Consider the following 16,900-nt stretch of genomic DNA (forward strand, 5'->3'; position numbering starts at 1 on the left):
AAAACAAGCTTGCCCCCCCTCCCCCCCCCCAATATTTGATCAAGTTTCCGCCCTTGGTTTGAATAAAGAAATGAGGCCAAGCGAAAAACTGTCTACAGATTTTTCACCTGATACAGAGGACTGCAAATGTTAACGGATTAAGAGAAAAATATGATGTAGAATAGAGAGCATTAAAACATTTTCAAATACCCATTTTAAAAATCCAAAGCTGTGAAAAAAAAAGTTTCAGCTCAAACTCCAATTACCTTGCTCTTTTAGAAACATTTAAATGTATAGCAACAGATGGTAATGGCTGGCCAAGAGGTGGTTAAAGTTAATTTGTTTCACTAATTGTCTCCTTTATAACTTCCATCAATAACTTCTTGATTTCATCGGGACAAACATTTAAACATTTTATCCCATTCCAAAAAACTTGTCGAATTATGTTATATAGACCAAAACATACAAAAAACGATAACAAGAAAGGGATTAAACCATCAAATAGCTTTGAATTCGTGGATATTAATTTTAAGGTTTTATAAGAAAAAATTGCTTCAAAGGGTGCATTTTCTAGAGGGAGCATCAAAATTCGAAATTTAATGTAAATATAAAGCAAGCTTAAATATGCATGTTATTCGTTACTGTGTATGGACTATTATAATGTATGTAGTACATATTATAATTTTATTATTAGTTATATTTAGATACATGGCATATCTCAGGGGGCAGTCATGACACATTGCTCCTCCTGGGTTCTGTCCTTGTAAAGTGCACTCATTTTTTTAAAAGAAACAAAGGTTGATGTTGAGTACTCCAGTTTCTTAATGTTCTGGAAAATACTCACTGTTTCTTAAGAGTTTCTTAATTATGATGCCATGAATGATGTTATGAAATGTTCGTGACTTTTTTTCACGTCAAGAGATTCGCTTCCGTTCTAACCCATGTTTTAGACGTGGAAAGTATATTTTTATCCCTTTTGTCTTAAATTCTAGGCCAACAGGGCAATCATGTTCTTGGATTTTACAAAATTTCGTTGTTCTCAGTTTTATCAGGATATAATAATTTTTTTGTTTCGAGGACTGAAGTTTCTTAATTTTTTCTAACATTCCAGCACTCGTTACTTATAGCCAGTTTCTTGTAAAAAAATGAGTGCAGTTTAGTAGTTCAAACGTAATGTTTTAGGTAGTTTGTTATTGGTAGTTTTTACCGAATAGAAAAAAAAATGCGTTTGTATTTTATTTTTTTATATGTTTGCAGAGTTTCTAAGCCACCAGAGGCTAAGCTCTTCCAATGTTGCAACAGCTGCTAACTTTAACAGATAATTATTCAGGAAATTTCCCAACCATGCCTCCTTCAAGTTTATTACGTATTTTCTCAATTTTTCTATTTACTTCCCTCGCAATAAGTCCCAATAAAACTATTTACATCCGAATTTCGATTTTTTTTCGAATTTATTTTGTTCTTTTGAGTGGTATTGGAATGACGCAATCTTTTTCAAACATTCAATAATGTAACATTAAAAGCTGGTTACACACGTAGTTTTCTTGCGGAAGTGGATTGCGACAGTTATAAAAACGATTACAAAGTCTATTGTGTTCGACAGTTTATAGAATCGCAATCAAATTCCATTCTAATTCGAGGAATTCCACCGAAAGGCAGTAGAACGTTTCATTGAATTTTTCATGTAAATCCGCAGGATTAGGAAGTTAATTCAAGAGTATTTCTCCGAAAATAGACAGAAATGAACCTTCAGACAGTACTATTTGCCGGTCTTCTGCTCGTTGCTCTTATTTTTCTAGTTGTTGCAGTAACAACAGATCATTGGAACGAAATATCGAGCTATGGAAGCAGTCACCGTGGATTATGGAGGATTTGTCATAAATTTACTAACACAAATACCAAAGTTTGCGTCACCTTCGACAAAGTTCCAGGTAAGCCCTCCATAGACATTTGCTTTCATACTAAACAGGCCAAACGTTTAGATTAAGAAAGCCAAATATGTCGTAGTAATTTTGACCACAGGAAGGCAACTGAAAGAAACAAAATTTGATTCCATGATTCATAACACTATTTGCAGCGAATGAAATAATAAAATAGAAGAGATAAGGTCGAAAAAACCGCCGAATAAAATGGAAATTATATACATATTTTGGATTGAAATATTTATGCTTTGCTTGAAAGCTTCTTTGGTATGATATCTTAGAAACAGTTATTACGGAAAATTGAACAGGTAATGAACTTGAAAATCGTGAAAAATGTACATAACATGCCCCTTGAGATGGATTGGTTTTTATAAGCCCCCCTCCCCCCTCTCGAATAAGCCTCCATATAACAAGTGCCTAGGTAAACAAGCCCCAGGGGGCTAATTTGAGGATTAACAGTATTCAGACCCTGAGAATATTATATATTTCTCAATGTTTGTTTTGCATGTTTAGCTTCATAGCGTTTTATAGCGTTCAAGCACGTATAACCGTACCCCCAAAAAAGCTTGTGACTGCGCACGGGGAAATTTTTCACAATGTTCTACGTTATATAGCGTAAGGAATAAAATAACATTTGCGTTGGCCTTTAAAACTCAAAGCTAATCATCTTTCATGCACGTGTAATGACGTCATTTTGTACTTTGCCCATGTTCATACATTGAGTCGTATTCATTGAGATGAAGTCGTTTTGAATTTTAACTCCTTTCTTCAGTTGAATTGTTTGGCCAGCTCACACGATAGCAAATATAAATGAATACTGATTTTCATTTTCTTAATTCTTCACATTGCTAAATAACTTTGCACAATAAAATCACAGCCCTCGTTTAGAATAAGCTGCTGTAACCAAGCTTCATCGACCCACGTTGAAGTGACCAAACGGAAGCAGTGTCGTCATTTTTTCCAAGCTTCTAGATTTTCAGAAAAACCTGTTAGGGTTATCAGTTGAATTGTTTGGCCAGCTCCTTCTCCCTTGTACAAATTATAATGTACATGAACTCAGTGACATAGCTAAGAATTTTTGGTGGTTGGGCGAATTTTTAGCTAAATCATGACAGTAACTTTTAGTAAGAAAATGACATTATATTGGCTCGATATTATAAAATTTAAAATCTTTAGCTTCAAAAACACAAAAGCAAATATCAAAACGATTGAGCATCCCAAAACAGTAAGATTCTTGGCATCGAAACATTGCTAACATGACATGCCTGCGCCTACCATATGTTAACAAAAACAAACTTCTTTGGAGATTTAGTAATAGAGAACATCTCGTTTCATTTGTGAACATCGGGAGATTATATTAGTCTTTGATTTGTTACTGCAAAGATAATCAGCAAGGAATAGATAAATCTGGCAAAGGAATAGATAAATCTGGCAAACGAGGTCCATGCCTCACAAGCATAGGTTGCAAATCTATGATTGGCTGAGAGACCAAGATTCTCCACACCCCACTAGCCAATTAGAGTTCATGAATATGACAACAAACGTGCCTCACAGCTAGATTTAGGCCTATTTTGGACGTTTTAACCACTACCCACAAAAAATAAACGTGTAAAAGTTTATTATTTGATAAAATTATAAAAAAACTGCCGTTGTACCCAATAAAAAATTGTCCGCGATCGTTTGTTACGAAGGCTTGAAATTGTCCCTTCCACACCCTTTAAATAATAGAAATCATATCTTGAAATTGTCTCTTGCCTCGCAATATAATTGCGATGCTCATCCGATATAATTTCATTTCGAAAAACAGCATAGAAACCAATATATGATTATAATTTCGTAGAGCATCGATGGCCTATGTTCATAGAATTTCCGACAAAATTATTCAAAACCTCTGGAGGGGATGTTTGCCCTTTTTGCCTACATGTGCCACCCCATTTTGCTAATGCTTTCCATGTCTTTGTATGGGAATCGAATTGCCCAGCATTTTCGACCTTTACCGGATGATAACAGATTGATTGAAAAGCCCTCTGCCACGTTTGCAAACCCCCCCCCCCCCCCTCCCCCTCGTTTCGGAGGAAATGGTGCAAATTTTATTTCCAGCTTGTGTCAGAGCCATGAATGATAACAAGCAAATCAACAAATTTGTCAATTTGTATCGTAGGTAGAACATAGAATACTCTCGTATATAAAATGCTTAAAAAATTTGTTGTCTTCTCAACTTTTTCTGTATTGTTTCCGTTCATACATAGGAAACCAGTTACAAGAAACGATTGTGAAAATTACGAAGCTTTTGTAATCAAGGCAGAAATTGAAGCAACGATTTATTTCTAGGAAAATTGAGAATTATAAGCTCAATCTGTGATTACTACAGTAGATGAAAATTTACGAATGCCAGAGTATATAAATAGGGACAACACGAAATCTAATATCGAATGAGTTCGAGTAGGGTAACCCCGGCCAGAAAGGGCCCCCGGCCAGAAAGGGCCCCCGGCCAGATAGGGCCTCCGGCCAAAAATGACCTCCAAATCACCTCTATATCCATTTTTTAAGACTTCACTCAAGTTCACCTCATTTTCAAAAACTTATGATTTCTTCAACTGAAGCTTCTGTAACTCAAGCCTCCCCCCGCCCCTCCCCTATTGGATTAGAAAAAATTTTCATTTTTTCATTTTTCTAATGTTTTTGACCTGCTCTACAGGGTCGAATGGGACTTTGCTGCAGTCAATAACACAGAGTCCTGTATCCGTATTTTTCCTTAGGGCCCCAGATGCCTCCGTTGCGCCACTCTGAGATCGTCCAGTTGCTAGGACTACAACTGTCTATATAGTGTACAAAACTGAATGATTCAATAAAAGAGATTTAATTTTTATTGCGAAAATTTTCTTCAGTAAAGCGCTGTTACCATACGGACATTGCTAATAGCTCAGCGAAAAATGAAGTCACTGGCAACTTTTTCTTGTGCTTGATGTCGGTCTTAAATCCATGGCACTGAATGCCTTAAAATTTAAAATGTGGTATCCATGAAAATCAATTTTTATTCCAAACCATTTCATTTTTATTTTTGTGGACAATTTGCTCATTTGCCTCATTCCATTATCGTACAAACCACTCGTCTAGCTGATTTAATTTTGATTGAATGTTTTGGACTTGGAATTCCCTTCCTGAGCAAAAAAATCTCCACAACTGTGAATCAATTTGAAATGCTAGTCAACAACTTATTCCATGAAAAAGAATTTCAAAAACGCAGTGCAGTCAATAGTTTCCATAATGAAAACATAGTTTTCCTTGATTTCACTGCGCACGACTAAGTATAATAGGTCTAGATGTACATATTACTTTGAGTAGTCTTTTTAAATTCCTCTCGAGCTACCTGATGTTGACAAGAAGAAGGACATCAACAAACTCAAGGGAAGCCTTATCAGGCCAAATGGAAAGAAGGAACCTTTGAGTGTTAAAGCGTAGAGCAAAACAAAAATATCGTGCGACTCGTAGCGAGAATATAAACAGACTAATCATTCTGAATTGAACAAAGGTTATGTAAAGGTGAAAGCGAGGTTAGAATAATGTGACGTGATATACAGTCCTGCTACATAAGGGGGGGAGGGGTTTCATCAGCTGACCGCGCATATTTTTACCGCTGACCAAGAGTATTCAAAGTTCGGTGTATTCACGCGCGAATAAAAGGTCACGTGCGTAAAGAACACAATAACACTTTTTCTATGGAATAAAATTCCGGATTATTGAAAAAACTTATCATCTGCAACCAAGGCAGTTTCTGAAATGTTGGGCTCTTTGAATAATGCTTTACTTTACTTACTCCGTGCGATCTTGCTTAAAGGCTCTTGCTCAACCGGCATGCTTTGCGATTATAATTCCAAAACCGGCCTAATATCGTGCTGCATAAAAGTACAAAACAAAGTCAATTTCTCAAGACAGCTGCCGCTAAGCATGCCGGTTGCGCAAAAGCCTTTATATGTAAGGCAAACTTAACCGAAAGGACAATGACCAGCCCAATTCCTTTTTAAAATCTTTTGTTTTTATCAATGAGTCCTTATTCCTTTCAAACGAGAAAAATTTCCCAGCAACCTTTGCAAAAAAGTGTAAAAGAGCGAAAAGAACTTGACTAAATGCTCTATAAATGAACTCCACTCAATGCACCGTGGAATAAATGACTACTAGACTTACAGTGGCAGATTCTTTCAAAGAAGCAATTTATGCCAATAAAAATAATTATGTTATTCTAAAAAAGATATGAAGAGTTTTATTATCTGATTTTCTTCGTAGTATACCTAGAATGGTCAACAGCCAGTGCTGACTGAATCACGCGAATGAAATCGTGAAACATCCAATATCACCTTTTATAATTTTCTCATTTCAGCTTCACACTGGTGTTTATCCAAGGTTTATAAGCTGACTATAGACTATCCCCTGTTGATCATTGATCCATTTTTGCACAAATTATTTGCTTCTGATGTTATTTTATGATGCGTTTAAGTACATTTGATTATACCATTGTGTATTTCTTTTTTCTAATTTTTTCTAGCAAATTTACATGTTGCCAGAGCAGGCCTACTTATTGCTACATTTGGGTATGCAATCGTCATGATGCTTCTGTACTTTGTCGAGAAACACGCGATGAAAAATTTTCGAATTCCAGCCTTTGCCTGCTTTCTGCCATGTGAGTTTTAATGTTTACTTTCCCAAAGGAAAAATAAAAGCATTTTTGAGAAAATTAGCTTAAGATTTCCTTATTTCAGTTAAAATTCTGTTGTTTTCAAGATACGATTTCTAATTATTTCTACACAAGTTATGAAACAGGAAAGGAATTTTTCCGTAAAATGTTTTTTTTTGAAAGACAACAAATATTCAGAACTCAAATGGTTCTTTTTAGGCCTGAAATAAATTTTTTAAAATGATATGCAATATGCTAAGTAAGATTGTATTTTTATTGATTATTGTTGTATTTCGTACCATAACATGCAACCCTTACCAGAGCTTCTTATGAAACTGTTTCTAATTAAAAAAGCATACACTTTGCTTTAAAGGCAAGAAAAACATTGGACGTTTCCCAGCCTATTAAGCTAAAGGATGTGTCTACATGCTCTTTTGCTCCTCTCAGAAAAGTATCTTGCGTTACTTGTAGTGAAAATCGATAGTGAAAATTGAGAATCAAATTGTGTTTATTCTGCGCAGTGGAAAAAGCCTAAATTTTCAATGAGCCAGCTATCCTATTTAAGCAACGACTATTGTCTCCTCTCCAACAAATGCAACAATGTTCTTTGGCCTATAAATGTTTGCTTTTGATGTTTATCATTTATTCTAAATATAATCTAGACTTGCGTTTTATCGAGTAAAACGAAATAATTCCGCCTAATAAACTTTTAAATGGAAATGGGTGAATAGAATTGTGAAGAGGTTAGAGGGGCAAATGCATTTATAGCTAAATGAGGAGTGATTGCATTCGATGAGACATTCACAGGATAGTGTTGAGGGGCAATTCACTCTTGCAAATAGCGTACGAGATTTTTCCGTAACAAAAGGATTTCCAGGGATTTTCATATAAAACAATAGGATTTTCACAAAAGGTGTACGAGATTTTTTTGTAGTGATTTGCCCCTCGGATAGTGTAAGCCAATATGTAGCTGCTTTTTTAATACAGTAGACTTTATTGAATTACAAAGCGGCATGGAAAGGAACTGGCCACCCCACCACACAATGCCACCACACAATGCCGTGGCCCAGGACGATGCGCCCCAAACAGCGCATTCCCAAACGTTCAATATCTAACACAAGACTACCCTTAACCTTTTTTAGACTCTAGTTATATTCCCACCAAAACCTGTAAACAGAGCTTAAATTGGATAGTTTTGCGCATTTGGGTCGAAACTTCATTTGACTACAAACGTCAGTGTGTCCCTCTGTAGGGGAAGAGGCTATAAGCGTAGTCGTCTGTATCTAGATGTTTTTCCGTTGAATTAATTTAAAGGCAATCTGTCACGACGTTGATTGATTATAAGAACAAAGGGATTATTTATTGTTTCCAGTCCCCCTTTAATTTATCGCATTGTAAAAAAATATGGCAGAGCGCTGGAATTGTGTTTAGGCTATTGTTCCAGCTATTGTTCTTGTTAACCAATCCACAACGAGACAGATTATTCTGTTTAATGATTGCATTGTAATTTATCGATATATTCCATTTAGTTTCCAGTACGTTGGTTGCAATGGCTGCTTTCACGGCTGGTGTATACAAAAATGCTGTGGTGAAGACAATATCTTTTTCTTGGTCGTATTATTTCGGATGGACCTCTTTAGTGCTTTTAGTTGCTGCTATAATGATTGGAATAGGAGAAAGGCAGAGAATACACGCTGTTGCCGTCAGCTGAAAATCGTTAATACGATGTTTGATGTCATTAGGAAGTTTAAATTAATTTATTCATATAGAAAATTTAATGATATTATTCAATGTGCAAACGTTTTTTAATGTTATGTTTATTTATGTTGTGCTGTGTCAGGCATCTGTGAGAACTGAAAGAAGTTCTGTTCTTTGTAAAACCAACTCGTTTCTTATATCTATTGACAACGAGCAATACCATTGTTTATAAAAATGAAATTTAATGACAGTGACCCCAAATGCTGTTAGGGATTAAAATGCTATTAAAAATTTGTTTTCTTTTCCACAGAGGACTTTTTCACAAACGGTAGCAATGCGATATTTGTCTGCCCCCCTGCCCCCCTTCCCTCTCTTCCCTGATTGACTAAGGTATTTCTCGAAGGTGAAAGAAGTTGCTTCAGATGACTCATCTAACATTATTGTCTTTAAACGAGTTTAGGTCTTTTGGTTGGTGTTCCAAAAAGTCCACTTGTGCTATAAATTGGAAGACTAATTGTTTCAACCATTGTTTCAACAAGTGCGTTTTAGAGGTTCCTCAATTTTATGGTAATGCACACCCCCGTCCTCTGCCCGGGGGAGGAAGAGAAAGGGAAATATTGGCATTTCTAAGAGTTCCATCATCCATAGCATTCAATCTTCAAAATACCAATGACCTCAATCTAGCATTGTTGGAAGTTTTCTATATCTTGCAGAATTTTGGTGCAAGTTCATTATCTTCAATGCATAGAGTATCATATTCTTCAATATAGAGAAGTAATGACACACACACAACCCAATACTTCTCTCTCATTACATATTAACCCTCATAGTGTTGCACAGAGCCTACGACGTGAATTTGAAAGTGGGGGGGGGGGGGCAAAGCTTCTTTCCTCTTTTACTGCAGCTTTAAAACTATTTGCTTCGCAAAAAAGTGGGGAGGGCCATGGCCATCCCGGCCCTGCGGGTGGTGTGGGCCCTGTTGCCACCTTCTATAACGACCTCTCTTGCTCTAATTACACGTTTGGGTGTTTTCTTCCCTGCTCCTAAAAATTCTTAAAGGCTTCTGTTTTAACCCATTCCGAATCCAAAAGTTAAATGTTCCTTGTACCCCTATACATAACCAGTCGTGGTCTCAGGGCTCAATAAGATATTTTTTCAGACCATCAAGCCACGAAAATATCCAGTCTAATCCGTGTCTAACAGAAAGTTCCGGAGAATGTTATGTATACTCCAAACTTCTAACAAAGATAGGTGATTTTGCAATGTAACCCAGAAGAAGATTTTTTATCTAAATTATTTTATTTTAATTTCGTGCTGTTTAGAAATGTTTTTGCATTATCAAGATCTCTCAAGATCGTGTAATCATTCCCATAATTCTGTAGTCAAAGCATATTTAACCTTTAGCATACTTTCGATGCATAGAATTGGAAAGACGCTTTTGATGTATAGAACAGAGCGGTTCTAAGAGGTGACTACACGTTATTTTTATAAGAAAATTTCTTTCAGCCCAGCCCTCAGATTTTCATAGCTATTTTCTTATTTCAGCCCTAAAAATTTCTTAAACATTTTCTTAACGTAAAATTGGACAGTTTTACATTACTAAGCATGCGCAGTGATGGAGAAGATGAAATGCTATAAATATGCTATATTTCTCAAAAAACCCCAACGTCATACTGTATTCGTCGTTTCCTGTTCAGCACATTACTTTATTGTTAAAGTATTTCACTCTTACACCACAATTTCCTTTGAAAATTTTAATATCTAAGTTTTTTTAGGTTTCAAAGATCCAGCCCTGAACTTTCTTATCTTTTTGAATAACCGAGCAAAACTTTCTTATAAAAAAACGTGTACGAGTTTCACGCTTAATGCGACCAACAGGCAACTGTTCCATCCATAATTGAATATAGAAAAAACCTCCGTTTGGATTCATTGAAAATCGCCAATACTGAAGAAGCTTTGAAGGCTATTCTTTGAGTTGAATCCCTTCTTCCCCCTGAGCTATATCCTCTGACAGGTACTCCAATGTAATTATTTCAATGACTGCAAGCTCATGAAACTTTAAATAGTAATCGTTTTATGTCCAGTTAAGCGAGTCTGTTGCAGTATACTGTTGCAGTGTACTGTTGCAGCTTCTGTTAAAGGTTACTGAAACCAGTTCTCTCCAGATTTCTTGACGTTTCCTCGTTCACAAAGCCAGGCGTATTGTGGTTTTCATTTGCGGCTTCGCCTGTCCCCGAGACAATCAAACTAAGGCTGGCGGCTACACAAGAATAAGCAAACAAGATTCAGCACTTTTGAAATCAAGATGGCCTTCACCAAACTTGAGTTGGTGAGCATTCTTCTCATCGGGGTAGCGACAATCTTTATGATCGTTGGTGTCAGTACAAACTATTGGATTCAAACACAGGATGCAGAGGGGATTGTACAGAGCAGCACCGGATTGTGGAAAACTTGTACCTACAACGAAAAGGGAGAAGCGACTTGTTCGTCACTGACCAGTCAAAAGAACACGGGTATGTGCTGATGATACTGAATTTTGTTTGTTATCGGCCTTTAAGCTGTTCTTCCTAACATCTTCTATGTTTCAACATAATGCTGTAGCGTTCACGTTGATTGTTCGTATAAAATTGAACCTATGAAATGTATCTTTGTCAGCCACTTTAACTGTAAAATGAAAAGCAAACTTTATTGACTCGTCATACATTTGGTAACCGAAAGTGACTTGTTAAAATTTGGTTAAAATCTCTTGAACGGGTTATGCTCGTTTAGAGAACATCCCTCATTTATCAATTACATTGCAGTCAAACATTTGACACAAAATGATTTTTTGCAGGGTTCTTGTAATTATTATAAACAGATGGCATGTTAAAATATATATTTTACAGTGACAACTAGACATCATTTTGTATTTTCGTTACAGTGAGATTTAACCGATAACCGATCGCTTTTTCGTTATATTCTTCAAATCGTAGAGCATCTAAAAAATCGATTTTCATTTCCCATTTCGCGTGCCTGTTGACGAAACCACAATTGATGGTATTCATAGAACCACAAGCCTTCGTGCGAGATTCCTTCTGCATGATGTGGGCAAACGGTGATTTGTCTTTTTAAAAACAATATTTACATGCCTCGGAGATCAGTTCAGTCCTACTGAATGGTAAATCTCTAACAGCAAAATGGATCAAACCAATCTACCGACATTATTGCTGCATAATACGTGAGCAGTAACAAAGCAATTTGACGGTAAATAACAAATAAGTTTTAATAGCAATTATATGAGTGAATTCAACCAACTCACATTCTGTTCCGGCATACGGATACGGTGCTTATTCAATCTTCAGAGTGAACGTGAAAACCTGACAACGAACAATTTCAGATCTTACTTGGTACAGTTTGTGTGAATCTGGGAATGTAGCCTTCATGGTCGAGGAATGAGTATAAGAAATATGCATAGAGTTCGAATACAGGCCTCTTTCTAGAATCTACAGAAGCCACCCCCCTCCTGCCCCTTGCCCCATGCCCTTAATTAATGCCTTGAAAGTATATTGAATTAAACTGTATTGTTACCAATTTTACTTTTGATAGAAAACTATCGAAAGAAAAAATCATGTAACAAAATAACTGAAAATTTTACATTTCCTTAAGTAGAAGGAGAAGAGCAAGGCTGCACTCAGGAAAATCAAATTTGAATGATCCTCTTGCGATTTATTGCTTCCAAAAATGAGCATTCTTCAGCCATTCATACTCACTACTGTCTAAGCAAAGTCTAGAAATAGAATTCTGTCATAAATGAATGCTACTCATGTTTGCCTTTGTCTACGAATTTGTCTCAATACCAAAGTGACGAGTTTTATAATCAAAATTTCGAACTAAAAGGTCCAATAAGTGCTTGCCTGCATCTATTTTTGCACTTACAAGAATAAACGTATGCTTTTTTTTATAGACACATTCTATAATTAGCCAGTGTTAATAACAAACATGACGCAAACGAAGCTAATATAAAGCCCAGGTAAAGTCAAAGACGCTGGGGTTGAGGCAGTTCTGGACTACTACCATTAGATGGGCCTTACAAACGTCATTTTCAGGCAGGGCTATATGCATGAACTCAGTGACGAGATAGAAATATTCATAGGAGGGACATGAAGTTTAGATTTTCTGCCAAAAATCTAACAAGCATTTTATTTTTTCATACATTGGTACGTAAATGAAGCAGGAGATAAACTCACCATTTTTTCAAAGTCTAGTTTCATAAATTATGCTACTAAATTATACTCTGTAAGTACCATACCTAACTGAAAGAGATTGCCAATCTGTTTCAGAGTAACGGCAGAAATTATTGTATTCACCTTTAAAACCTTTTTTATCTCAAAATATAAATACGACAAAAAAAGATAGCCATGTTCTGTTTCCGAAAAGATCAGAAATATTCCGACAAAACAACAATTTAGCTTTACAGAGTGAACTTCCTCTCCCTCCCTCTCTCTACGTAACGGTATGAACTTCCATGTTGCTGTACCTCCAGTCATTTTATGGTAATTTACAGAAATTTACTTTTCCAGACAAAAAGGGGATTATTCAGTTTCAAACAAAATAAGTTACTGTTATCATTCTAACGTTACGTCATAATAAGCTATTTCTCGGATGTGTCAGATAGTAAATGTGACTACAAAATCTGCCGTCAACTGCTTAAGGCATAGAAAATGTGCGCCCTATCTCTTCTTTCTTCAAGACAGACTATTAGATAGAATTATCGCATGTTTTAATATGACAGTAACAGATTTAAATGTGACATGAAAAGAAAGTATTGCGAATTTAAAGATTCTCGTTGTTTTGAGGCCAACACCCAAACCACAAAAACTAGGTGTTTTTTAATATCCTAGCATCTGTGATCTGCTATCTTATCTCCGTCTCTTTTCAATATTTCTCATAAATGATTCAAATACTCATCGCCTCAAAGCTGCTAAGCTTTTTAGAAATTATTTGTTTATGCTATATATTATTTAATCTTATTCATACATTTGATTTCAATTCTTCGATTAATCTATTAGTTTGCAATGAAAATTGATTTATGTAACGATAGTTCTGTTTCTGAGAAATTTGATTAAGAAAGGTTTAGTTGAAATTCCTTTTATTTTCCAGCTTAATAAAAACAGACCAGAATAAATGAGAACTTGAATAATCAGCTTATGGAATAAATTTTCTTGGTTTTGCTTTCCCGCTCACTAAAGTTGTAATTTATAGCAAAGGGCGATTCACTCTTGAAAAAAGCGTACAAAATTTCAACCAGAACAAAATCCCAAAGGATAACTAACGATTTTTTGATACAATGGTTAGATTGGTTCAGTACTGTAGATACAAGGGAACCTTAAGCAGGATTTCTAGACAGCGTGTCTTGCTTGAGATATCGACTGTATGTAGTGGTACACGATCATATTTTTACTTAACCTAACTCTGATTTAATCAGAGTCGTGACACATTTTACCGCTGGCTAATAAGCCACAATTTTCAATAGGTAAAGGCCTGGTCTGGTTGTAGAAAACTACACTATTTTGTTTCTATCGACATTTTGTCATAACTTCGACAGGAATCTTAACTGTTTCACAATAACCTTATTTAGACTAGAATATAGATTTAGAAAATGAGTATACACGTGTGTAACAACTAAGCTCTGGATTAACTTTCAGTTTCTTAGTTTTTGTTTGTTTTAAAAATCCTTTTCAAAGTCTTTTGTAATAACAAGTGGCAAAGAGCTCATTTTTAGAGACATACACGCAAGTATTATAAGATAACGAAGGACAGAACTCTTATTCAGTCGCGGGGTCATGCATTATGTTATCTAGGTCGATTGAACATGAAATTTGTATCTAATCTTTAATAGAATCATTTTTCATGAGATTGAGGGTAGACAGTACTATTGTTTTTTTATTTTTAGTCATTTTAGGGGCCGGGTGTATTTTAGACGTTTTTAATGGGAAAACGTGTATGTACAAAAAACGCAAAATAATGACAATTCCACAGGTTTCGACTATCTAGAGGTCAGTCATAGGCAATTTAGTCGCTGGCTGGCCTGCCAGTGGTTGAATTTTTCAAATGCAAGCCAGATTGAGAAATGTTAAGAGATCTGTTTGTGATTTTGTGCTTAGGTCATCGATAATCTCCAGCATTATATGCTGCGATACGTTTTAGTTCCAAGAATTATATGGCTTTGATTTCTAATGAATATTGTAAATATAAAGAGCAAGGATTTGGCGGTAACAGTGATGAGATAGAGTTGCTAATTCCAGTATTGTGATGTATTTATTGGTTTTTGAATGGAAAGATTATGAGGATCTAACTGAATTGTTCAAAATTATAATTACCCAACAAACATATCGAAAATTTTATAACTTTTGACGTGGTAGATTAGAAAACTTAAACCGTGAAAGATTCTTGTAGTGCAGTCTCGTTGGATTCTTGTAATGATAGCTGATCTGTACAGGAGACATGCCCCCGGCTAGTGCCTTGGTGAAATAACTAAAATTGTTAATCTGCAAACAAGAACTAATGCTGTTCTCCTACTAAAGATTTGAGAGCATGGCTGCCACTTGCTATTGTGCTCAAGTGGGAGGGGGGGGGGGTCCCCGAGCCCATTTGCCGACAAAGTGGACGAGCCATCCTAAATTTGCTGACGATGCTCCCCTTAATGGCAAGAAAGTCCTCATTTTTACCATACGTTTTTCCAAAGGGGTGTCCCACACCCTGTAACCCCACGCCCCACCACAGATACGGCCCTGCTGGAGAGTATGCCAAGCATGGTAGCCTTCTGCACTGCTACGCCATTATTGTCAGCATCTGAGTCGTTTGATTCAATCAGCGTTTGTCCCAAACATTTCACGGAAGTATCTCCAACTATCTGCTTATACTTTTGATACCCTTCTTCAAGTAAATTCCCTTGCCTTGATAGGTTTCAGGTGCCTGTTGTCTATTATGGCTTACATATCAATGTTTTGTTGCAGGTGATGGCGTTTTCATGGAATGGGCAGATTGGCTGTATGTCCAGAAGACAGTTGCTTTCATGTCAATCATTCTAGGCGTCATATTGCTCTTTGCCTTCTTTGTTTACCGATGTTCTGATGGCAAATGTGCAAGGTTCATCCAAGCTGGTTTGATCCTAATGAGTAAGTAACAGTCAATCGTTACTCTTATGGAATTCAGAACGTGGGGCCACAAGAAGCACATACAATCCCCAACGTATGCAAAAGTATCCATTTCTTAGAAGCGTCCTCTTTAGGATTTTTGGTAACGTGCATTTTAGATTAAATACAGGATTGCTAGTAAATACACATTTCAAGCATTTTTCAGTATTTATTACTCAGCATAGATTTTAACTCACTTTCATTGTAGTTCACAACATTATTGTCATCAGACTTTTGTTACATTTGTGACTTTTTTGAGGATATAATCCGCTGTTCTAAACCAGTGTGTAGTTTTTGGTGCATTAGTGATGCCTGGTACCTTGTTGAATGTAAAAACCCTCGCTATTTTTTCTTTTTATTGTAAGACCAAGGCAGTACCGACTCCTTTTCCCAAACCAATGCCAGTACAAAGAAAATTATCTTGTTGCTAGAACTTTTGGCATATGACAAACCTTTGTATATTTCTATCAGGGCCTCCGAAGAAGGGGGGGCCGGGGGCCATGGCCCCCTCACTTTTTTGCAAAACAATAGAGCTTTTTTAAAAACTTTTGTTATGATTGTTATATTTTCTCTTGGCCCCTCTACTTTCCAACCTGCGTCGCAGCCCATGTCTATTGTCATTCATTATCAAGCATTTTTTCTTTTTTCCAGCTACCACAAGTTTCCTAGCGTTTGGTCTGTTTGTGGTTCATATGCCTACAGCGCCACCATCTTTAGTTCGAGGTTATTCTTTCGTGTTATTCACGACAGGTAGTTGCATGACATTAATTGCAACGTGCCTAACAATGTTCAAAATTTGCATGCCTGAAAAGGACTCGAAAACAGGAAGAGCAAGACAACCACAGAGAGTCTGAGGATTGTAGATTTGGAAAGGCCTGCAATACAAAAAATGTTGCAAAGTTTCTAGCTGGTGGTGTAACTCTCTTTAAAAGAGCGATGAAATTTTTGTTGATGATCGTAGAAATTAAACAGAACACTCCAAGGTAGATTCACATGATGAAATGAAGTTGTTAGCCTACTACTGGTGCAAGGTGTAAATTTTTGACTTTGTGATAGCAGATTGCATGTCACCTTTACGTAAACAGTTTACAAAATATTTTATACCTCTATCGTCAAGAGTATTTCTTTTTTGCATAAGCTGCTATGCATAAGCAAAGAAACCAGCCTATCATAATATCATTTAATTGCTGTCATCGGTTTTCATGTTTTCTGTACATCTTCATATTTAACACTGAAGCTCTGTATTTAATCTTTAGGAATGATGGCTACTTCTTTGTGTTTGTTTGCTCAGAATTAAACATTTTTCATGCTTCTATAGTCATGCCTTTAGAAAATGTTGATATAATTCTTTTATTAAGTGTTAATCAGTGATTTTGCCTTGTAAATTTGGTCTTTGTAGTAATGGAAATAGATGTTGTTACGGCTACTGTAAATTTGAAGGTTTTTTATTAGAC

At 36.1% G+C, this 16,900-nt stretch overlaps 1 protein-coding gene across 2 annotated transcripts; it reads left to right on the forward strand.

Moving 5' to 3' along the window:
• Positions 1-989: 989 nt before the first annotated feature.
• Positions 990-16,562, forward strand: LOC135688177 (uncharacterized). 2 transcript variants are annotated; one of them, XR_016144936.1, is made up of 5 exons: positions 990-1,910; positions 6,445-6,579; positions 8,103-10,784; positions 15,267-15,428; positions 16,098-16,562. XR_016144936.1 is itself a non-coding variant. In XM_065204909.2 (3 exons), exons 1-3 carry the CDS (start codon positions 10,577-10,579, stop codon positions 16,298-16,300), a joined length of 573 nt encoding a protein of 190 aa, XP_065060981.1. In that variant the 5' UTR covers positions 10,336-10,576; the 3' UTR covers positions 16,301-16,562. The 2 variants fall into 2 exon arrangements, 1 of the variants encoding a protein (XP_065060981.1); XM_065204909.2 differs by lacking the exons at positions 990-1,910; positions 6,445-6,579 and having other exon boundaries at positions 10,336-10,784.
• The last annotated feature ends 338 nt before the right edge of the window (positions 16,563-16,900 follow it).

Source organism: Rhopilema esculentum, chromosome 19 (genome assembly GCF_057945365.1).
Source record: "Rhopilema esculentum isolate cy_ngs chromosome 19, ASM5794536v1, whole genome shotgun sequence".
In the NCBI taxonomy this organism is placed as follows: Eukaryota; Metazoa; Cnidaria; class Scyphozoa; order Rhizostomeae; family Rhizostomatidae; genus Rhopilema; species Rhopilema esculentum.